The sequence below is a fragment of the Pomacea canaliculata genome, linkage group LG8, assembly GCF_003073045.1.
Source record: "Pomacea canaliculata isolate SZHN2017 linkage group LG8, ASM307304v1, whole genome shotgun sequence".
Classification (NCBI taxonomy): Eukaryota; Metazoa; Mollusca; class Gastropoda; order Architaenioglossa; family Ampullariidae; genus Pomacea; species Pomacea canaliculata.
In genome coordinates, this window is record NC_037597.1 from 12272983 (window position 1) to 12297203 (window position 24221).

The following is a 24221-nucleotide window of genomic DNA, read 5'->3' on the forward strand; positions in this document are numbered from 1 at the left end:
AATGCTGCACAGAAAACCTAAACACGCACAAGAATGAATAGGCAATCTCGTACTCTTACACCCTACCTCTTTTTCACACACATAAATCACTATACTTAATACTTTATATGCCTCTTTATTACATAATCATAATAGTGAATGTTTATATACATAGATGCCCATTAAAGAATTCATGACTGTATTGAAATATCATTAAAAAATTGTTATGCAAACCTGTTAGTTCTTTGTGCCCTGCACAATAAAATAAGGTGTGCATGTGCATACACACAGCCTTCTCATACTGAAATAAAAGTTATTCCATTATTATTGTCCATAATTTAGACTACAAAACAAGACTACAGTGCTTATTTAAATCCTTATCACGAAATAAGTGTTTTGTTTGAATACACTGTTTCTGTAACCTCCCACGTGTTTATGCAATGTACAAAAAGTCTTAGTTCAAGTCGATCTGACAAGACTGCAAAAATGATAATAGGTCTCAATTTACTTGAATATCTAACCATGACAAAGCAGACATGCAAGCACATCTATTAACGTTGGAAGCATAATGAAGGCATAATGATAACACAATACAAGGGTTGAATGTGAATGAAACAGGAAAACAAATGAGGTATTTATTTACACTTGAAAGGTATCCAGAGCAGAATCCAATTTTCATCATAAATAAGTCACAATGAAAGACTATCATAGTTTCATGTGTACATTTGATTTCACAAGTTCTTTTTCTGCAGGACTGAACTGAAGTATTGTGGCAATAGCTTTAAGCATCTGTGTCCTTCCATGGGTGTCATAAGAGGTACTGACCAGAAACTTCAGAAAAACATTTTTAAGGTATTCTAAATTGGCACTCTCTCTACTTTTGTCTCGTTCAAGTTTGTGGATCTGTTCTTCTAACTTCTGCAAAGCATCTTGGGATTTCTCTTCCTTTAGACTCATGGAATGTTGGAGCTCTCTTAAAGCGTTCTCAAGCTGGTGCTTATGTCGTCTGAGCCCCACTATTTCTACATCCTGCCTTGCTTTTTCTTGAGCAAAGTGGAGAAGGGTTGCTTCCCCTTGAGCAGGGGGCTGCATTAGTAACTGTGCTACTGTGTCATTTACATCTGCTTCCCCTTGAAGAAGACCATCTCCATCATGCAGGCTTTCCAGACTCAAATCTTTCATACGTGAGTAGTAGTCATGAGATGATGATCGCAGATTCTCAATTTCCTGGTCTTTTTCTGCTAATAGGGCAACTGTTCTTTCTCTTTGTTTCTTTGCCTCCTGTTCCAGAACAAAAATTTCCTTCTGGTGAGCGTTCTTCAGGTGGCCTAGCTCAGCCTTGTGAGCATCTGCCTGAGCCAGCATGGAACGACTTAGACTGTCAATTTTCAGCTGCAGCTGCTCAACCTCTTCTTGGTGATGTGTAGAAGATGTCTTCAGCCGTTCTCGAAGATCTGACACTTGCTCCTTCAAAATGTCCACTTCTTTTGATGATGACTTTTCCTATCAAAAACAGACAACAACAAAAAACCCAGATGTGATAAAAATTTTACAATTTATGTAGAAGGAAGAAATTCTTACTTTAAGAAAATAAAGCATCTTCTAACATGGTGAAAACTATGGGAAACCAATATGCTGAATACCTCTTGTATCTGTTCAGTTTGTCATGCTCTATTCCTAACATAATAATGTTAGCTTATCTAATGCTAGATCATCCTTCTCTGCTTGTGTATTTTAAAGGTAGACATAGAGACAAGTAAATTATTACAGTTTTATATCATTTTTTCAGCTCTCAGACATTTCAATAGAAAGAATGAGGCCAAACAGTTAAAATATTATTGTACTATTTGACTTTAATTCTTTCAAAGATAAAACAAACATTCAATGCTATCACCTATTCCAAAAACGATGTCTTTGAATTAATAACAATATTAAAACAGACAGTATTATACTAGACAGTTAGAGACAGCCATCTCCTGACCTTGTGTTTATTTTTTAATACAGACTGGGCACGGAGTTTGTAGCGTTCATAATCTTCTTTCAGTTGCTCAAGTTCTTCTTTCAAGTATTCACATGATGTACACTCATTCTTCACCTGACTCTCCAGAGTGAACAGTTCTGTGTAAGGAAACAAAAATAAATGAAAAAGAGAATAATATATCTAGCAAAACTGCATAATATAGATGCATACCTTTTCAAATTCAAATAACACACAAGAATGGAAATTTAGGGCTTGTGTACAAATTCTCTCTTTCTTTCACACACACATGAACAAACACCCTACTAAAACACAAGGGTTTTATTACATACAACCACAGAATTAAATTCATCAGCAGTTAACACCTTCATACAAGAATAGATCAAGAAGTGAAAATATTTAGAATAACAAATCAAAAATCTTGACAATGTCGATACTATACATTTTTTTGTGTGTGCTGTACTTTTCTTTTTTTTTTATTAATTAAGTTATTGTCAAGTATTTACAAAACAACCTACTACTCTACTACACTGAAGAGAGATTGAAGCCAAGGCTCACAAAGTGAAATTAACCTTACCACTGAGATCTAAAGGTTTCTCAGATTTTTGATTAGCAGCCAAGAGTGTCTTCTTCAGGTGTAAGATTTGATCAAACAGGGCATGAACATCAAGATGCTCATCTTCATTACTGTTGCCACTATATGGTTTAGAAGCCCGAACCAAAGCAGTGTTTTCAATGTCCAGCTGTGTCACGCGTTCTTTCAGCTTGTTTATAGCCTCAAGAAAGATATTAATAAATTGTTAATATACAGTTATGTTTTGGATTTGTATTATTTCAAAAGCAAATATTCCAAAGCACTGCAAATCCAAATGTGCCTGAATTAAACTGACCCTTGCTGGATCTGACCATTCAAGAGACAATACTTTTCTTGAAAAATCATTTTGTGATAATTTTTACATCGTTAGTCTTATATAACACTTATGCAGTGAATGTTGAACAATGCTACACAACTTTACGCTTTCTGTTTAATTATGTTACACACTAATTGTTTTAGAATATTCCTGTATGTTTTTAAAGCAATTACAAAATCATTATGTCACCACCTGTTGATCCTGGAAACGAAGACGTTCATAGTTGCCAACAACTTCAGAAAGTTCTGACAGTTTTTCCTCAAGACTAGAGATACGTTCTTCGCTTTGAGTGGAATGCTGCTGTAGACGATGTTCAGCTTCAGTTGCCTTGTGTTGTTCCTGAGACACAATCCTCTGGTGTTCATTCTGCATATAGAAACACAATTATATTTCTTTGATTAATGACTGTGGCATACCAAGCCTTCCAAATCTTTGCAACATCTTGAGAAAAACTGGCCGAATGTACATAAGGCAAATTTGAATATTTTTTAATTGTGCTGCGAATCTACATCAATGTAAGCCTGGTAATACAGTACACATTTAAAACATGCCAACACAAAAATAATTTGCTCTTTGAAATGCTACCTTCATTTCAACCATTTCTTTTTGCAGTTCCAGCACAAAAGGTGAGGGCTGGCTAGCTTTAATCTCTGCTCTTTGCATGCGGTCTCGCACCGAGTTGAGTTCCTGCGACAACTCACGTATTTTTTTTTCATATTCCTCTAAGACGATGTTGTTAGTGTTTTGTTCATATAATGTCCTTCGCATTTCATCCAGCTGAAAGAACAAAAATGCATTTAAAATGTAACATATCTAAAGTTTTAAGTTGCAAGCAAGTGGGTGGAATTTTACATCAACAAGGCAAATAAAGGCCACCTCATAGTGAGAAAATGAAATTCTATGTTCTAGTTTTTCGATACCTACCAGATGACCCAACAATTAGAAGATTAGGTAGGGGTTATTGCTGCTCTTTAACCAAATAAATTAGTGTCCCTGATCAGTAGGGTTAATAATCCTGGTGAGTAGGAGCTCCCCTGTACTAAGAGGCATCAGCCCAAGACTGCTATACAAGGCTTTGTTAAAAAAAAAAAAAAGTTGTCTTTTTGTCAAGGCACTTATCCAATGTAGACGTGGTGAAGGTCAGGAGGGCATTTGTTTTGGTTCATCGGGTAAGTATTAAGGAAAGAAAATTTTATGAGAAAATTTTCATTTCTTTATGAACCTTACCAGAGTTTTAACTTGTTGCTAATTTCTGATTGATTTATGAACGTTACCAGAGGACCCTAAAATTAGAAGAATAACTATCATGTGGTGCATTCTGCCAAAACAAACTTGCTGACCAACCAACAAACCTGCAGAATATATTAACCAGTTACAGAAGCTGAATGCATTGAAGGGAAGAGTCAAGAAAACATCCGACAAAAGTTATCAGCCAAAGCCACATTCCAATGGGAAGCAAAGCTAGTCACCACCACTTACATGTCATTTGCTTTTACCTTAAACCAGCAAGAAGCCTAAGGTGACAATTTTTTTAAGTATCTTTAATGACAGATTAAATAAAGAGACATGCCAAAGAGGAAGGAACAAGTGGGACAGTCCATCCAACTGGAGATAGGACAAGCCATTCAAAAGTCAGCACTCTTAGGGGAAGTGACATGAGACACTGGTGCAAATGTCAGAGTGTAAAGACTCTGCATTTAGTTTCATACATCTATTAAGTGGAAGTTTTTTGGAGATGGCAGTGTGGAAAGCACCAAAGTTTGAAGATCTGACTTCTTTAGAGCTGGATAAGATAGTGACAGCTGAGAGTGCTTCAGGAGGTGCTGAGACCCAGAAATTTGCTAGGTAGATATTGGTTTGGTTAAAGAGCAGTGGTAGGCACTAAGTTCAAAACAGTCAGGTTGTCTGGTAAAGTTAATGAAGAAATGAAATAGGGAAAATAAAAGGTACAATCATGTACATAAACAAAATATAATTTTTAGTTCTGTGACACAAAATTAAAAAAAGAAGTATCACCATCAATAAAGGCAATGATAAGAAGAAAAATTAGAAGATGTTTAAAACAATGACTAACTTGCAGTTCAAGAGCTTCTTTCTGTAAGCGTTCCTCAGAAAGCAGCTTTTGTAGTTCTCTGAGCATAACAGCATAATCTGTCTGCTCCTTTTCACGCTCCAGCTGTAATCCTCGGATTCTACTTTTTAACTGTACAATACAAACATCAATATGTTTATAAATAATTTAATTAATTCTCTCTCTTCTGTGAACTTTCTGATTTTTACTGGCCTTCTGAATATGAGTAATTTTATTCTGGGTTGAAAATTCATCAGGAACATAAATCTCTTGAGAACGTTTAAATGCATAGTGACTTAAAAGGAGTTAATGCCTATGTTATCTGTCATAAAATGACCATCTCATGAATGTTGATATAATGCTGATGTAGGCATTTTGTTTGTTCTTTAATTTATCCGGCCAGGATTAACACCTTCATCTCCACTGTTATGCATACAAATGCAGGCAACCATGTCAGCAGTATTAGGTCCCTCAATTAAAAGTAGAAGCAGAGACATAAGTGAATAAATACACTAAACATGAAAAAAATCCATAGCTGTTGCTAAACTATATGTCTGAATGTCAAAGAAATTTTTTTAATATGCCCTCTATCTAATTAAGACTTATGATAAAAATTATTGTAATCAATATTTTGATTTATCTTGACCACATTTTGAGAAGTAGGCTTGTCTAATACTCTCCCCTATTTTACAATCCTTTTCTTTGAGTTCAGGACCCACCTCTTGTATCTGCTGTTCCAATGTTTCCTTCTTTGCACTCCACAACACTCTGTCTTCCTCTGCCTTTCTCATCAACTCTTCGTTATCTTGCTGAAATTAATGATAGAATACAAGTTATTCAATTATATCACAGTTGTTTTTATTGTTCTCTAAGCAGTCAAAGAGAATTAAAAAAATTGCCCCCAACCCCCCTACTCTCTCTCTCATTGTCTGTAAAGTCTTCATCTGTTAAACATGATGTCTTATTTGTTATCTGAGTATTAAGTTTGTCTACTGATATTTATTAATTTTAATTAAAAGTGCAGTGGTCTTATTAATCTTTTGTTATGGTTTTTGCTCTCTTAGATGATTAATTTTAGATTGTGAGTGCTGAAAGCAAACATATTACGTGAACTAAGCACTTTACAAAACCATTTATTGTTGTTGTTGAATACAGTCTATATAATATGTGATTATGCCTACTAAAGTCTATGTGATAAAGTATATATGGTAAAGGCATTTTCTCCTTCTAAACTTTTTCTAATGAAGTATTATAACAAATGTCTAGCATGCAGAGTGAATACAGATATGTGTGACAGCAAGTCACCAAAGGCTGCTGTCACGAAGATTTTTTTTATGTGGCACAGGCATCCCAAACCCAAAATATATCCAGCAAGAATGCCCTTTCTACACACCAGAGGGATCTGCTGTGTGGCCTAATGCAACAAAACTGAAGGACAAACTGTGGGAGAGCAGAAATGAACTAGAAAGAACTGCCTTATTCCCTATGGACATAAAATTTTTAGTGTGATACACATAACCACATAAATATGCTAATGTAGAGGAAAAATACATATGGTTTATGGTTATGTTTTTGTCTCCCCAAGCACCGGTAGAAATAGGTACCACTTTTGCCAAATCAGCCTTTGCTTAACTCATTCACAGAATAGCACACAAATGTGTACAGCACGTTTAGCAGCTAATTACAGTGACCCACATCTATGTGTGGACTGTATTCAATAACTTTTACTTCAAAATAAATGAAAAGGGCAGAAATCTGTTTATTTCAATTGGTTAACTATTTTTTAAATAGAGTAACATCTAGAAATAAGAAGACACCGATTTAAGATCTGAGGCTTTGCAGAAGTATCTTTCTTTTCTAAAACAATGTGACATGAAGATACACATCAAGACAGCTAATGAAAATTTACCCCTTTGGAGCCTACTTTATCCACCAAAGTTGTTTTTCATCATGAGTTCTGTTTATTGATTTCTACATGGTGTGTGACCAGTGGATATGCCTAATTTCCTAAGAATTTACAAGGTGGTTTTTTTTCATGGCTGATGTATTATGTTTATTTTGGGGTACTTTAAAGTTAAATTATTATTTTGATTTTGATGTATCTTTCTGTCCTGTTTAAAGAACTTTTCTAAAAAAAATTTTTTAAGATGCTTGAAATTAGTGAATATCTAGGAGATCAATGTAAAGGTCATGGTCGTGTAGCTGTAGTTAGAGTATGTTTAGCATGTTTAAGGGTACAGCAACAAAGTGCCAAAATTAGTTCAGCACATACTTAAAACAATTGAAAATTAGCCCAGCACATATTTAAAAACACTGTAGTGAGAGAGGGCATATTTAGCATGTCTAAGGGTACAGAGCCAAAGTTAGCACACCTAAAAACACTGAAAATGAAGAAATATCTTACCCGTAGTTGCTTGTTATCTGCTAAAAACTGACTTTCTATTCTGTTTTTCTCCTGTGTCAATGTTGTCATGGAAACTGTTAAAATTCTGAGCTGCTCTTTCAAAGCTTTCATCTGGGGGGTTCCATCATCTGAAGGCTAAAACAATTGGTAGAATTACTGCTTAAAACTTGCCCATGTATCATGCTGCAGGCCACTTTCTCATAAAAAGTAAAATGCTCTTCAGTGCAGTGTTTGACTTTTGTAATAGTCCTGTTTCTTTTTATTTACTCAGCCACACGAATTCTTTAGAATGTTTTAAGCTATAGCAAAATACTGATTTTATAGGACGCTGATCAGATTAACAAGTAATAAATGCAGTGTATAACCTGAGTGACCCCAAGCGGATCAGCTGCCGCCTCAGAACTAGCTATATGTGCAGCATTTTGAGGTTCCCTTGATGTTACAGCTTCCCCACACATTCTGTCACCTCTTGCCATATCAGAAGAACTGAGGGCAGCAAGACTGGCCTCAAGCGCTTCTTTCTCCTTTGCCAGAGATTTGTATGCTGCCACCACATCTGTGAAAACATACCAACAGATTAGTTACCACCTTTGATTATTCAGCTTGCATCTTTTCCAAAAGTACCACTCCCAGTAATAGCTACAATAATTCTGGCTGATCCATCATTCTCTCACTTCTCTGGCTTCTGCTGATTGGTCTTTTCAAAATATTTCATGTACTATGAGGTGTGTCCAAAAATGGCTAAAGACAGGCTACAGGTTAAAGCAATGGTATCCAAAACCAAAAACACATACTAGCTGACTTGATACCTGTGTGATATAGCTTACCTCCTGCTATGCTCTAGAGGGTTGGGAAAAAAGGGTAGCTAGGGAGAGGCTATGGGCACCACCCTAACAAACATTTTTTTCTGACTCCTCCATGGGACTATCTTTTACACTAATTTGTTTATTATCTTTACTGTATGTCTTTAAAATTGTATCTACTTTGTTGCTCATCTTTCCATTACTTGATTGTTTTTCATATATGTTTCAAGCGCAAATCACATGCTCCTGTATGAGTGATTCTGCACTATATAATTTTAGGATTTTTGTCTTTCATTACTTGTCTGCATAGCTGTAAATCCTTCCATCTTTTCGTATACTGTTCATGTCTCATTCTTGTCTCAAGTGCTGAGAGCATGCTTCTTCACAAGAATGATCACGCACTATATAAATCACACATCATTATTATTATTGCTCTTAGCAAATATTTTGTGACCTGTGGATATCCTTTATACCTTTTAAACATTCACTGCCTTCGTTCCATGCACCCAGCTATGGAGAACAATGTCAAAAAGCATCAAAATACTTTCTTGTTGGACCCTAACCCTAACCCAAATTTTATAACTTAAAAATTAACCTCATCACTAGAATTCTAGCTATAATCTGAGACTTTTTCACTGTCAAGATTCAGTAAAAGCTATTCTAAACCTCCGTGCTGTGGATGCTTCAAACTGCTTCATAGGTTTACAAGTACAAAGTGATCTCTGCACTTTAGAAGTATTTCTTCAAGCGCCACTTTTTCAAGCAATAAGCAGATCTTAAAGAATAAATTCTTAAGCTAATTTTGTTTCTGTGCATGCACAAAGCATTAAACCCTACCATACGAGTAGGAAGAAGTCTTTTTCTTCAAAAAGGCTGCAAAGGCAGTCCTATTCAGCATCATAGATCACCTTTTTCCCCATTCAAAACATGAGCACTGATATGAGGGTGGTAAAGAAGGAACTACAGTGAAGGAGACTGAAAGAAAAGGATGAAAAATGGACTGTTTCTAGGGGAAGTCTCTTGTCTACCTCTAAGCTTGTCTTTGTATTGTTGTAGCTGATCTTTCAGGCTTTCAATAGTTTTGCGCGAGTCATTCCTGCCGGCACGATCCATCACATACCCTGCTGCATTAAAAGCTATATTTTCATACGGCCAGTCAAGGTCAGTCAAACTGAAATAGAAAAAAATCATGCAAATGCAATTTTTAAAATATGTATAAAATTAATTCCAAATTACTTTTCCATACTTTATGTTGGAATTATGACAAGGTACTATCTTACCTTTCATGGAAGAATTGTGGTATAGGTTTATTCTCAAAGATGCTAGGATCAGACATGACAATAATTTTATATACATATGTTACTTTTTTTAATATTAAAAAAATTAAACAAAAAAAATACAGCTGGCATGTTTTTAAAAACCCTACACTTTGAAGACTTCCTAAAATATGATTGTCAGCTTACCTCTTAGAATCCATTTCAAGGGAAACAAAATAAAAGCACACAAAGTCTTTCTTTTAGTCTCTTTTCTCTACACTATTACTTAAACCTAACTATCACAATATTGAAGCATTAAGGTATGCTTCTGATTTATCACACACATGCTGCCTGCAATCTAGATCTTCCCAGTCTTATTGATTGTTAGAAGACAACAGATGGAATGCCCTGTGCAGTTTTATTGACATAAATCCTTACTCAGACCCTCCATCCTAAAAATCCCATTTGTTTGCTGCTGTTACTGTTTGGGAAAACTAAAGGGGTAGAAAAAGATGTATTTGACAGCATGAATATTTTCAGCTATTACACAGAAGTGTCAAAACATAATCAAATATTACTAAATGCAATCTTGATCAATGAAGCTTTTTCCTGCACAATGGCATAGTATTTTGAGACAGAGGGGTTGAACACAAATTTGCCGTAATATGAAAATATTTCATGCACTAAATTGTTTTCTAGGGCCATGGAACATTTAATATTGAAAGAAAATAATTATCACACATCACAATGTTGTCATGAGGACGGATGAGATACTCTCATACATCTGCCATCATATGCCTCATCAATCAATAAAGTAAATAATGAAAGAATGATCTCTACACTACATTCTGCAATGTACCAGTGTGTTTAGTCAGTGATGGGGATGAGACCTACGTGATGTTGAGAGAAAGAATGAGCCAGATTATGAATGCTTTTTTTTATTATTATTTTTTTTTTTTTAAGAAGACTGTGATATAGCCGCTTGCTACAACCTTTTGAAATGAGTCTGGATGACACTTCCTCCAAAACATTGTTTTGTCCTAAGGATATGTGACCTAATTCTTCTGGCAGATTGATGTTGATATGTATATTAATAGCAACTTAACTCCACTCCCATTTAAATGTACTAATCACACTTACAAGCTGAAATCTACTGTGTTTTAAGCCCTGTCAACTTTAATTATAATCGATCTTGTCCATAAATTACACACAGAGTGATAATGATGTGTGTGACCAGTAATTAGCTTTTCTGTGGTCTGTACTTGGTGCTTAGAGTCGACAAAATTACTAATAAATGCTCCAATGTTCTAAAAGCACAGAATCCATTTCATCACAAACTTATAAACAGTTTTCTCTATTAATAATTCTTTCCAAATTGCCTGAGAGATTCATACAATTGCAATTAAAAAAATGTATTGGTATTTTCAACTTCTAAATTTACTTTCAACTTTGCCTTTTCCTCAGCAATGTACAATGTATTAACGAACTCTGGTGTGCATGTATGTTCTATCCTTCATGAAAGTCCGTGGCTCAATGTGTTCAGCAACAGAAAGGCTTTCGTAAAGTCACAACTGATTGAGGTTGCTAGCTGATCGTACCGCTATCACAGTGACAGATAATTAGTAAACTGTATACAGATTTTACTGTACAATTGTTTGTGTTTCGTGGCAAAGTTCCCATCGCACGTGCATTTTTTGTGTAAGTAAAGGAAACAGGAAAAATGTCAAACTCGTGGCTACCTCAAGTGCCATTCTCATCCCACAGCAATCGTCGCAGGCGACTACGACAATATTGTTGCTAATTTCTGATTGGTTCAAAGTTTGTACACATGTACACTTCCGGTCGTTTGCTCTCTCGTTAATGTTTCTACACTTACCGATTAAAATCTGATATATGTGTTGGAGCCTTGCATTAATCATTTTGGCGGACAGCAAAATACCCAGAGGCCATCTGAAGCGGTGACGCCTGCTTCAGGTAAGCCAGCTGCTTCACTTAAAACTTTATAATCGATTCCCTGCAGTTTCATGATGTGCAAGTGTCACTCCGTCGCTAGACGCTGTCCAAGTTGTAAACTTTTTATAACCTAAGCTGTCCGTCATGTCATTCCGTCTTGAAGCGACAGTCATTTATGGGAGGTTCAAAAATAAATCAGCCGTTAAGCATGCTTTGGCTGATATAGCAAAGTTAATCGTGTGTGAGGGAGTACAGCATCCTTTTTAGTTTGGCTTGTACTTTAATTGTACTCTACCAAACTGCCAGCAAACAATAGATTTCATACTCATGCAGTTTCTTCCTTCAGCTGTACCTTAATGTGTGACACAGAAACAGGTTTTTTTGGTGAAGTTTTACTCAAAATATGTTGATTCAAGCGATTTAGCATGAGGTCACAGATGAGGGTTTCTTCCAGGTCTAGGAGGTTTGTCGTTCATTATGCATTGTGTGAAGAATTTGTATTATATGTTATATAAATGGAAACGAAAACACTTTTGACAAGTTTTTAGATGTTTTGTATTAACAATTTTGTGTTAACTTTAGTTTGCTTTTTACAAAATATGCCTAAAGCATCAATATACTGAAAGAAAAAAAAAAAAAGACAAAATAACAGGTTTCTGAAGTTTTCATCATTTTTGAATTAATGGTCTTGTTTAGATTTAGATTAGAAAAGTTAATTTCCTACTGTTTAGAAGCGTATGTAAATCACATAACAGAGCTCTAAATCAGCTGAAGAAAATTTGCCGAACGGGGTCTGAAAATGTAAACAATATGAGGTCTGAGAGCATAAAAGAGTTTAAATTCAGCAGTCTCATTGCACAAAATAAACCAAACATATGAAAGTTAATATTTTGTCATTAGTTGTTATTAAATGTCAGTGACAGTTTAACATGCATAAAACATGTCTTGCATAGTTAAAGCATCAGGGATTGATGTTATAATATTAATATCACACAGAGATATAGCCATGATTAATATATATCTATATAGATATGCATATATAATTTTTAAAAACCCAACAATTTTAATGAATATTTGCCTAAAAATCCTTAATTAATGTTACACATCACATCACCATATATAGTTGTACAAAATAAAGTTAACCAAATGTTAATGCCCTGTTGGTGGTTGACAAACATCAAGGACTGGACAGGCCACCAGTTTGGAGACCTACTGAAAGAGACACAGAATAGGCCCTTCTGATCATCCTTTACCATGTTTGCATGCATCATGTTCCCTCCGATGACTGGTTACAGTTGAGGGATAGGGAGAGAAAGAGAGTGCCATGTACCTCCTGGTCACAATAAAATGGTGGAGACCAGTGTTTTATAAACTTGCTATAGAAGGTTAATAACAAAAGGCACTTCTTCTGACTCCATCACAACGTGCACTGGCTCATCTCAGGGCTGTGTTTTATCCCCGCATTTGTTTGTCATATATACCAACAGCTGTCGCAGCAATCAAGAAGGTCAATATCTTGTCAAATCTGGATGATACTGCACTGTTCTCTCTTCTTAGCAGGCCAGTAGTAACCCATGGCTTTGGCAGAGTTTATCGCCTGATGTAATGTCAATTTCTTAGAACTTAGTGTAAGACCAAAGAGATTGTCTTTGATTTTCATTGGATTTCTCCGCCAAGTCCTGTAAGTGTCATCCATGACAAGGAGGTGTAAATTGTCCCCATATTTAAATACCTGGGCACCATCTTTGATGGCAGACTTTGCTGGGATCCCAACACTCAAGCGTTTGTGAAGAAGGCTTAAAAATCCCCTTTTCTTCTCCGGAAGCTAAAATGTTTCTTTGTCTCCCAGATATTTTTGTCATTCATTGTATAGATCCCTTATAGTGAGCATGCTGTCCTTCTCATTTATCTATTTTTACAACTGTTTATCAGTGAAGGACAAGAGAAGCATACATTGTGTTCTATCCACCAGCTCCAAAGTTATTGGAACAGTCTGAGTGCTTTTCAGACTCAGTATAATAGGCAGACACTTCTAGAATTGTCTTCCTCTAATTGCCTTCTGGGATAAATAAAGTCTTATAACAAGTGTAATGTGAGTGTAATATGTTGGTAATAGGATATTTGTTTCATGACAGCAGCAGTGAACATTCTGTCACTTATGGTTAATTTTGAAATGTGTAGCTTCACTACTTTGATAATATAAAATTGAGCAGAAAACCTTGCTTTTGATATTCTGCATTGTGATGTTTAGTAATTAGTGTGTAATGGTCCTACTTCTGACCTCTGCACTTTATTTTTCAGGACTTTGGAGGAAAGGTAAGTGATCTTTTAAAACAAACTGAAAAGGATTGGTGATTAGCAGAAAGTGTGGTTGTAGAGAGTGGAGTTTTGCCTCTTTTTGTCAGAATGACTCCATTTTTTGTTATATTTAAACAATATCCATACTTTTCATTTTTAATTTTAATGCCTGCAGCAGCATGAAGATGACATCAATTTAAAGGGAATAAAAATACAAAAACTTCTTTACTTTTTAAATATTTTGTAGCAAGACTTGTGCAGATAAAATGATCTAGTATTTTTGTTATTTAAATATTTTGGAATATCCCTAGTGATAAATTATTATCGGATGAGAATGGTCTGCCTCATGAGAATTGCTTGCACCACCCAGCCCTGCATTTAAGGGGCTCATGAAGACAGACTAGATTGTAATGGTTAAAGGCTTGTTAAATAGAAGGTTGTTGCAGAGGTTATCCATAAAGATTGCAATGATTAGCATGCCTGAGCAATACACTGATCATTTAGGACCGATCAATAACAACTGTGCTCTGGTTAATAGATTTCTTTGCTAGAGCAATATATGAGCTGCCGCTAGTAGTGTTAGTAGCACTGACTTGAGTTGAAGCTGAGTGCTGGAGTGCTCTGTATAAAAGGTATTTATGCAGAAACAGAATCGGTCTTATGATGTTTAAAGAACATAAAAAGCTAATATTTGCCAAAAGATGTGTCTAAGATTTTAAAATAAATTTAGATGGATCTTAATAGGAATTAGAGTTATTTTGATTAGGAGTGTTCTTCAAAAAAGCATGTTCAAGCATTAGCAATGTAATAATAATGCTGGAAACTTATCTCTTTTTAACCCCATGTCTGGATATTCTTTTAAGTTGGGAGCATTGCTTATGATTATCTTAATAACTAGACATAGGTCTTAAAGTTCTTAATAGTGTTACATTTATAGCTATATTTGAAAGTGTCATGATCTCTTACTCTGTACTAGCACATTTTTTTCTTTTTTTTTTTTTTGCGTTTGTGTCATTCTTTCTTTTGCAGTCATTATTGTAGTGGAGCCTTGTAAACTTTATTGTGTGTATTGGTATCTACTTTTTTACATGACATCTTTTTCTGCTGCTTAGCTTCCTCTACCCACCTTTAAATAAAGTGACAACAGAAAGCTTAACAATAAAAATGTGCCTTTCGCAGCATTGAATTTTGTTTCAGTGTTTCTTTTGTATTATTTTTAACCAATGCAATCAGATGCTGGATAATGTTGAACACCCACCTACTCTTCTTTCATCCTAGATCTGAATTAGTCATTGGCCAAAAACTGTGTAAGTAACACCAATTCTGTTTTTGAATTTAGGTTCAGGATGGCGGTTCTAGCCTCATTGATACTTTTCGGTGTCCTGGTAATACCAGTCACCATTCTGGGCCAAGCTGCAGATGAAGACCCAGCAGGGGATGCTCCAGATGCATGGACAGACTTCTGGGTTGTTCGCCTCACATTAAACTTGCTTGGCTATGCCACAATCTTTGTACCAGGTTTTTTGTTGATACAGTACTTGAGGAAGATTAAATACAATGAGACTGCAGGTGAGTCACTGAAACATTACCCCACTCCCTCCTTCCCCCCAAACCCCAAGCAAAAAACATTTCTTAAATGGTGAAAGTAATCAATAATCATAATTTACTTATAAGTATGCCATAAATCTTTGTTGATAAGTGTTTAAGATTTTATTTTTTTTTTGCAATAATAATTTTTTTTAAATGCTCGAAAAATGTTAACTTATTGGAGTCTCATTCATAAGTTCCCAGTGTTCCAAAATCATTTATTGGGATCCTAGGTTGCCAATTTTGAAAAGTTCCATGGAGGTTCATTCATTGGTTAACTCGTGTTATTCTCATTAATGTTACAGTATCCATATTCTTTATCACACCTCAGAAATAAAAAGGAAAAAAAAATGTGTATTTTCGATCATCTTACATCTTAATTAATGTATCTATTTACTGGTCATATTTTGCTTCTTTTTTTTTTTCTTTTTGCATGTTGACTCCACTGAAACCAGTAGATCATATGGTTCTTGATTTTGCAATGTTTACACATGTGGTGTTAGTAGCATTGTATATTAAATTCATTTTGAGAAGTGCTAGGATTTTCTGGTAATTAAGGTGATAATTGTATTGGCTAGAGCAAACCAGTCTGAACCAGTCTGTCCTGGATATTGCATTTGAGATTTTTTTTTAAAGCAAAAGCTTGGAGATATCGATATATAGCCTTGATTTACCATTGGGTGCGCAACAGTTGGCTACCTAATGTCACAGCTGGTTTTAAGGCATAAGCAATGTGTGTATTATATATCAGATGACATTGTACTAATATCATACAGTGTTTCAGCAAGTTAACATAGTTCCTTGCACCAAAAATGGGTGATCTGTCAACTATTTCCAGCAATTTAAACTTTAAAGAATTTAAAACTTAAAGCTAATAAAGTGTTCAAGAAGTAGCATTAGATATGTTGTAAATTGTTTGTTATATATTTATGCATTCTATTATTACAATTCAAAATTGCACAAGAGCTTTTGGGGCACCCTATATAAATATATATAAATGAAAATACAGGATTAACAGTAGCTTGAAAATGTTTTTGGACATAGGGGTGGTATACGTTTTCTGTGTGTGGGCTTGTATGAATGTTGGTGAATGGGAGATCATAGGTGAGATTTTCCTATCAAAAATAAAGACCACATTTTCTATGGAATTGAAGCAGCATTTCAAAAAGTTGTCAGAATAATTATTATTTAAGCAAGGTAGTACATGCTTATTGCCAATCCGTGAAGCAAATTGTCAAAGCCTGAAACATTCAGGCCAGCAAAACTGACTGGTGGTACAGGAGGTACCTGCTAGCATTAGCAAGTTCTTGGCCAAAGCACAGTTACAGAGCCATCCAATCTGTTTGCCACATTAATTGGCAGGACACAGACGAAATCATTTTATCAGCACACCTTCAATTATTGAGCATCCAAACACAGACACTCCCTTTCAAATTCACTATTAACGACTTCCTCAGAGGTCTACATGTACATTTCATTGACATCTGTTTCAAAGGGACAGCTCCTTGCTTATTGATACAAACAACCTATAGGTAGTAGTTTGATGGTACATTGTTGTTGCACTACACTTAACCCTTTTATTTTTGGTTTGTTCTTTTTTCTATTAATGCCCTCTGATTACACTGACTTTCCTTCATATACTTTCTTGTTGCTTTGTTTTACCCTCCCTTCTGTATTATCATTTTCTTTAGTTACATCTCAAAGGAAACAAAAGTAGCAGTGGAGACCGTTTAATGATGTCCTGATTAGAGCTGGTGTTGTGATGTTGCAGGCCCAGGATGCTTGTCCAACATGGCAGTACTGTGTGTGTTTGGCCATGAGAAGGATATCACCACCGTGGCAGAGGAGGGTGGCCAGACCATCAGCGCTCAAAAAAAAATGGAAGAACAACCATTTTCCAAGAAGGCACTAGTGCTTAGCGTGTGTTTCTTTGGTCTCCAGGGCTCCTATTTGACTTGGGGCCTGCTGCAAGAGCGCATCATGACGTTTGAATATGGCAAAACAAACACCAGCAGTGGAGAGTTCTTTAAAAATTCCCAGTTCCTGGTCTTTGTGAACCGTGTGTTGGCTTTTGTGATTGCCCTGCTAGTAATCTTTTTTCAGCATCAGCCCAAGCATACTGCACCATTGTATAAGTATTGCTTCAGTTCTTTCTCCAATATTATGAGCAGCTGGTGCCAGTATGAAGCCCTCAAGTTTGTCAGCTTTCCAACTCAGGTCAGAGTGATTTGTTGCCAGCACTTTTAGTGTTAATTGTAACTAGAAGCCTATGATTATGTTTTAATGTATATGTTAGTAAATTGGTTTTGTACATTTATAGAAGCTAAAAACAAAAAAACTCAACATATTTTAAGAGGACATACATTTAAATTTCTATGAATTGGAGGAAGGACTACCAGATACACCGTTCAAAAAATACTTCAATAAGATTACAAATTGTAAATCATTGTAGGGAGAGTACATTTACAAAAAAGGGGGGTGGGTGACCTAACCCTAATTTTCTAGGGAAGGTAATGACAGGGGAAGGGGCTGGTTTCGTTTTACTTTCCATATTACACCGTTTTCACTCCTATAAGTTATGGCCTTTTAATTTACTAAATGTAACTTCCACCTGTATTAGGACAACCAACATGTCATTAGCAAAAATATACCCCCAGAATCTTGAGAAATAGCTGTTACCTTGTCCAGACAGGCCTGATTTCTCACATATGGTGCTTTAAAGTGTCTTACTCGGGCAAATGTCCTTTAATACATTTGGCTTGCATTTAAAACATCTCATAAAGTGCTTTAAGAGTAACCAGATATAAAACATAATACACTCAGTACCCCTTGGAAGTTTTCTGATGAGCACGATGAAACTGGTCTGCAAACATAAAATTGGAACTCGTCTGCAACATCAGCTTGTCTGAAGAACTGCAGGTTGTAAAAATTAGCTTTCAGCAAAAGCAAAAGTAGCTGTCAGATTCAGTGGAAGAGAAAAACACTGCTTATTGTTCTTTGTCACCTGTTTTATTGGTGCAGAAAGCACAATTCATTTTTTCAGCAGTATTGCCTTTGCAAACTTGTGAGAATATGTACATGTACATATTCAGCTGTGTAATTACATCTTTATATATGTGAAAAGCAGACTGTGGCAGTTATGTGAGGGTCTGTTGAGAATTATGCAGAAATATTTGTCTGTCTCACCCAATTTTATTCTTTTCATAGGAAGGTCATAGACTATATTTGGTTGGTGTATGTTGCTTCTGAGCACATTTATTTTCCTCATTATGTTACTAGTGGCACCAAACAAAATTGCAATATACTTCTACTATGCAGAGTAAATTTGTATGTTGTAATTTGAGTGTGAGAGTCACATAGTAGCTAGTACCACCACAAGTTTTCTCTCCCCTCTGAGGGGGTGTTTGATCTCTTATCCCTTCCTCTCCTTTGATCAGTAAATTTACTCTGCTCTGAGAGTCAATCAGGAGACTGGACATCAGCTAGGCTATGTGGGTACCTTGCAAATTTTGTGAAGGGGGGATTGTGGGGAAATACAAAGGGTGAGTGATTTAAAGAGAGGTGCATTGGGAGGAAGGCATAGCAGAAATGGTATGCAGCGTTTTGCCTCTTGCCATTTGACCTGACCATTGATGGATCAACAGGGGATTGAAAATCAGCCAGGCAGTACTGGGTTCCCTTAATAGGAGGACATAATAGATTTTGCTGAACAAGAAAGGATGCCATTTTGTTTACTCCTGTTAAAGAAATGGCATTATAATGCAATGTTTAAAAGCTTTTTCTCATAGATAGGGAAGACAGTGGTAATTGAAGTATAAAAACTGTTATAAACTACTTTTAAAGTTGTAAGTTTATTTTGTGACTTTTCTGAAAAACTTGTCTAATGTATTCTGATTTTTGCACAGGTTCTTGCCAAAGCATCCAAGGTGATTCCAGTCATGTTGATGGGGAAGATTGTGTCAAAGAGAACTTACGAGGCATATGAATATATCACTGCTGTCATGATCTCAGTTGGTGTATCCATGTTTTTGTTAACAAGCCAAGATGCCACACGAAGTAAAGACACTGTCACAACCACTTCAGGACTTGTGATGTTGGTAGGGTACATGCTTTTTGACAGCTTCACTTCCAACTGGCAGGGAGAACTCTTTACCCAATACAAAATGTCCTCCATCCAGATGATGGCTGGCGTCAACCTTTTCTCCTGTCTTCTCACCACAGTATCGCTGATAGAGCAAGGAGGCTTCATTGAGGCCTCAGCCTTTATGTTTCGACATCCAGATTTTTTTGTCCACTCTGTCATCCTCAGCATTTGCTCAGCCACTGGTCAGCTGTTCATTTTCTACACAATAGCACAGTTTGGTGCGGTCACTTTCATTATCATCATGACTATGCGGCAAGGCTTTGCAATCCTCCTTTCTTGCATCATTTATGGCCATCCTGTTACTGTCATTGGTATCCTGGGCATTGGCATTGTGTTTGCAGCACTTTTTATCCGTATTTATGCGACACAGCAAAAACGTGCAGTAAAACTGTCACAAGCAGCCCTGCCTGCTCGAAGTGAGCGAACATAAAGTGTCTTTACTACTTACATTTACAAAGTGATGGTTGAGCATGAAAAAGGTATGAAGTGGGATTCTTAGGTTGGAAAGTTTTCAGTATTTTTTTTTTTAAGCTTGAGAACTGATTAAATGTGAATGCTTGTGTCCATCTGCTATACAAGCTGATTTTTGTCTTTGATGAAAATCTCTCACAGACTGACACTTTATGGCTGTAATTGCAATTTTTGTCAGTATATTTGAACAGTGTGATATTTAAAGAGTGGTGTATACTTCAATGGAATGTAGTGCATTTGCAATGAGAGAGAAAAGTGTGGCTTCTGGTCACATAAAAGTTAGAATAACATATGCAGATTGATAGATCACAGAATATTTTCTTTATCTTTTTGGTCATTTGTTTGACATAAACATTTGAAGTTTAGCTCTTTGGTAATATGGGAACTATTTAAAGGACACTTTTCCTGTATGTATCAGTGCAACTCAACAGAACTGACATGGATGTGAAACAACTTTTATAAATGTGTATGCAAATGCTTCCATATGCTTGCATTAAATATTGTTGAGGGGAGGGGGATTAAAAAGTGTTGATATTAACTAGGCCCAAGAATCTCTCACTAGTCATTTTTTTTACGCTGATTATTGCGATCCATTACTGGGTCAGTTCTTTACTTTTCCAATCAAGATATTAACTTTTTTAAATAAGAAATAAAAAAATTTTTTACATGAAAATCATGTTATACTTTTCAAGCATTATCCTGAAAGAGTATTCTACTGTGTACATCAACTGTGATGTCGCTGAAGCCATTATGATTATTTACCCATGTACAGTTTTTGGGAGTTTTTTGTTTATTGTTTTATTTGTTCATGGTTTATAAAGTATTTATATCTGTGTAAAAAATCTTGATAGATTTATGAGCCTTATAGTAGTGTATAATTTTTAGGGGGGAATCGAGAAGGACCTCATTTATTTGGGCATCACGAACTTTAGGAATTTTTGTCTGTAATGATATGAATGTATGATACTATTCGGTGGCTTGATAATGAGAACAACTATTTGATAGTTTCTACAGAGAAATATAACTTCAAGTCTGTGCTTTAGTGTCTTGAAATTATAAAAGCATAGCTTGCACAGTTATTTCTTGTTCCAATTGGTGCATTGAATGTGTTTGTTTAAGCCACGTGCTCTTTGGTCAGGACAACAGAACAGGTGATCAAGAACTATTCTCATCAGCTTTAGTAAAAACGATGCAGGAAAAATTTGTCTTCAGAAGAGCTAATTCTCATTTCTAGCTAATTGGATTATCAGATAAATTTTTGACTGCCTGACTTATTCAGCTTTATTAATAGCTGTAGGCATATTTAGAACAAAGTTATTTCCTCAATTTTATGTTCTTTTTGCTCACTTTTTGTGAGTCTTGTTTGCATCTACAGAAATACTTGTATAAATGATAAATACTTGCTTGATAAGCAAGCTGACCACAACCATATCACTATACTGCCTCTTTGAATACATATGAAACATTCTGGAAATACCTGCTTTTGTACAGTTGTTCCTTCCTCGAGCATTTTCATTTTCTGTCTTTAATCTTTTTCACATTTTCATATTACATTCGATGACTCAAGTGGGTTTAACAAAAATATAATTAAAAATATTTTCATAATTTTTAATTTGATAAAAAAGAAATGATTTCAGATTCTACTGCTGCATCCCACTGTTTTAATTCACTTCTCTTTGTCAGGGGTATAACTATGGTATTTAGCAATTTTTCTGGCACATCCAGAGGGAAGACAAAGAAATATACAGTAAATTAAAATTGCATCTTTGTGCTTTAAAATCTAAAAAAAATGTATATTTGACTTATATTTTAACATTTAAAATATTATTTTTGAGGAGACAAAGCTGCACAATTTGAGCCAGATTGGTACAAAATCTGAAGAGAAACCTAACGATATCAGAGGGGGATGGAGTGTGCTTGGTGGGGATGGGGGGAAAATTGTGTTCCCTAAACCCTTGTTGGAGACTTGATCATCTTACATGATGCACCAACATGCTATGCCCAGATATATTAACCAGTGGAGTTTTTAATTTCCTCAAATCTGACTGTACTATCAATGAAATATTCAAAAATTACTACAAAAGCTCTGTCAGGTGGTTTTTACAATCTTCTTAACTTGCAGATTACAACTGAAATTCACACCATTATATCTAGAAAATGACTAAGGAGATACATTCTTCACATTTTCCACAATGTGCTTTCTATTTTAATTTCTTTTTCTTTTTTTTTTTTTTTTGGGGGGGGGGGGGGGTCGTCTGTGAGCCAGGATGAAGATGCTATTTTTGCTCTCATGAGTATTTATGTACATGCTAAGCATTTGTAATGATAACTTTTTGATGCTTTAAATGTGAACAGTTACTTTTGACATGCAAGTATTGCTTGCTTTATTTCTTGAAAGAAGAAATCAAAACTACTGTTTAAAACCTGACCCGATAGTGTGAAAAATGCATATTCCTTTGTGACATATGAGATGATTTAAACTTACTAGATATGAACAATGTACTTCATTTGCATTTTCATTAATATGTGGTGACCTAAACTTGCATGGTGATTATAAGTAGCACACAGGACCCGGTGTTAATACCAAAGAAGTCCTGTATAACCATTAAGAAACTATTACATTTATTGTTTGTTTTTATAAGGCGCAATATTAAATTTTCACCTATATGTTGCTTATTTTTAATAACAAATATGAGATCATTTTGCTGTGGTCACTTTTAACAGATTGTTTTGCAGACTACACAGATCTGTGCGCTGAACTCGTGCTTTTTCTTCTTCTTTTTTTTTTTTAATGCAGGCATTAACCAGCTTCCCGGCTGTTGGGTTAAATTGTCCCTTTTGTCCTTTACATTAGTGCATTAACTCATTCAGTACAAACATATTGAGCTGTAACTATCAAGGCATTTGCACCTGCAGGTGAGAACTGTATAGGAAGAGTTAATATGCCCTTTATTAGTAGGTTTATTTTTCCTAGGTTGTGTATAGAGTGATATATTGTGTGCTGTTGATCTAAGAAAGCAGACACACATTAGTTATTGTGACAAGCTAAACCCATTAAAATATTTTTATGGATGCAAGATCTTAAACAACACACTTTATTTGCTTTTTCATTTCATTCATGTAAGCTTTTATCTCACCATAATTTGTAGATTTTGTTTAGGAGAAATTGCTACTCCATTATAGTCTTGGGTTTACCATTTATTATTTCATTAAAACTTAGTACATTTAAAATCCACATTGCTTGGCAGATAAAGAAACTAAAAACTGTAGAAATTTCAAGTCAAAAAAGAAAGATTTTTTCATGCCAGTACTATCATATCATTTATGAAAACTAATACTTGCTGATGAATTAACCAACATGCTGTGCACTCTACACAGCACCTCACCACACCAAACGACCTAGGTAAGGGGATGACCTTTACCCCGTGCGCTTTTTTAAAATACCTGCTTGCCAGATCTTTTTATTTCAAAATGAGTTTAAGAGAATCTTACCACTTAAGCATGTTTATATAAATTATGCTTAAACATGGTGTACACTGTCAGCATACAAATCAGTGTTCCCTATTTTTGTAGAAACAGTTTTCAATCCTAACTTGTTAAATATGTTTACAATAATTTATTAAGAATGAAGACCAGCATACTCCATTCCATGAGCACAGACACATTTGAAATGATAAAAATGCTTGTAAGCTTCTGCTTTTCTTCAAAACAGATTTTGCATAGGATCATAAGGAAAGCTTTGTCAGCCTTTTTGTTTTAGGTATGGTTTACAAGTGATGACAGCTTATTAAAATTTTCTTTGCTATCCATAAACAAGAGATTGAGATTACTGTTAAGAGTGTGTGTGTGTTTTTTGCTTGAGCAAGAGAAGTGCCTCATGAAAGATAGTAGGTTCTTTTAAAATACATGTGTTTGTTTAAGAATCAGGAGGGACAGAGAGGGATTATTTTTGTCCAGTGGTTGAGTATCAAGTCTGATAGATTCTGTGTAGCTTACATGCATCATAACTGAAGACAAATGATAGCTAGTAATGAAATAGTGGATTAAATTGTTGTTGTAAGCATGAATTTCTTTTCACTTGGAGGGTTAATCACATTGTATGGTGGTTTCGACTAATAATAAAATGGCCAAAAAACCTTTCTCTTGCATTTAAGATTTTTTTTAAAGAATTGCCTAGGGTAAATGGTCCCACTTCTTTTGTGGGAAATATTGGGAAAGATAAAGGCGAATAAAGCAAACCCCTACATCAAATTATAATGCTAACACTGCATCAGTAAGGGAGGTATTGGCCAGGCCTGAGTGCCCATGTGTTCACGACCAGGGCAACCCACTAGCTGTAGGTCACTTGGAGAGGAGGATGGCTGCC

The 24221-nt window shown here is 35.5% G+C and overlaps 2 protein-coding genes across 7 annotated transcripts; one reads left to right on the top strand and one right to left on the bottom strand.

Annotated features, from left to right (window-relative positions):
- Positions 1-95: 95 nt before the first annotated feature.
- Positions 96-11412, bottom strand: LOC112571274 (GRIP and coiled-coil domain-containing protein 1-like). Of its 3 annotated transcripts, none has more exons than XM_025250164.1 (11): positions 11279-11412; positions 9175-9317; positions 7709-7899; positions 7344-7478; positions 5659-5748; positions 4943-5071; positions 3454-3645; positions 3061-3234; positions 2535-2733; positions 1961-2097; positions 96-1482 (listed from the first exon to the last, which is right to left on the bottom strand). In XM_025250164.1, the coding sequence occupies exons 2-11, from the start codon at positions 9257-9259 to the stop codon at positions 685-687; spliced, it is 2130 nt and encodes a 709-aa protein (XP_025105949.1). In that variant the 5' UTR covers positions 9260-9317; positions 11279-11412; the 3' UTR covers positions 96-684. The 3 variants fall into 3 exon arrangements, with proteins under 3 accessions (XP_025105949.1, XP_025105948.1, XP_025105947.1); XM_025250163.1 differs by lacking the exon at positions 11279-11412 and adding an exon at positions 11142-11208; XM_025250162.1 differs by lacking the exon at positions 11279-11412 and adding an exon at positions 9610-9989.
- LOC112571277 (adenosine 3'-phospho 5'-phosphosulfate transporter 1-like) lies at positions 11240-23994 on the top strand. Of its 4 annotated transcripts, none has more exons than XM_025250168.1 (5): positions 11240-11376; positions 13657-13671; positions 14993-15222; positions 17012-17457; positions 19146-23994. In XM_025250168.1, the coding sequence occupies exons 3-5, from the start codon at positions 15000-15002 to the stop codon at positions 19812-19814; spliced, it is 1338 nt and encodes a 445-aa protein (XP_025105953.1). In that variant the 5' UTR covers positions 11240-11376; positions 13657-13671; positions 14993-14999; the 3' UTR covers positions 19815-23994. The 4 variants fall into 4 exon arrangements, with proteins under 4 accessions (XP_025105953.1, XP_025105952.1, XP_025105954.1 ...); XM_025250167.1 differs by lacking the exon at positions 11240-11376 and adding an exon at positions 11568-11818; XM_025250169.1 differs by lacking the exon at positions 11240-11376 and adding an exon at positions 12559-13036.
- Positions 23995-24221: the final 227 nt, after the last annotated feature.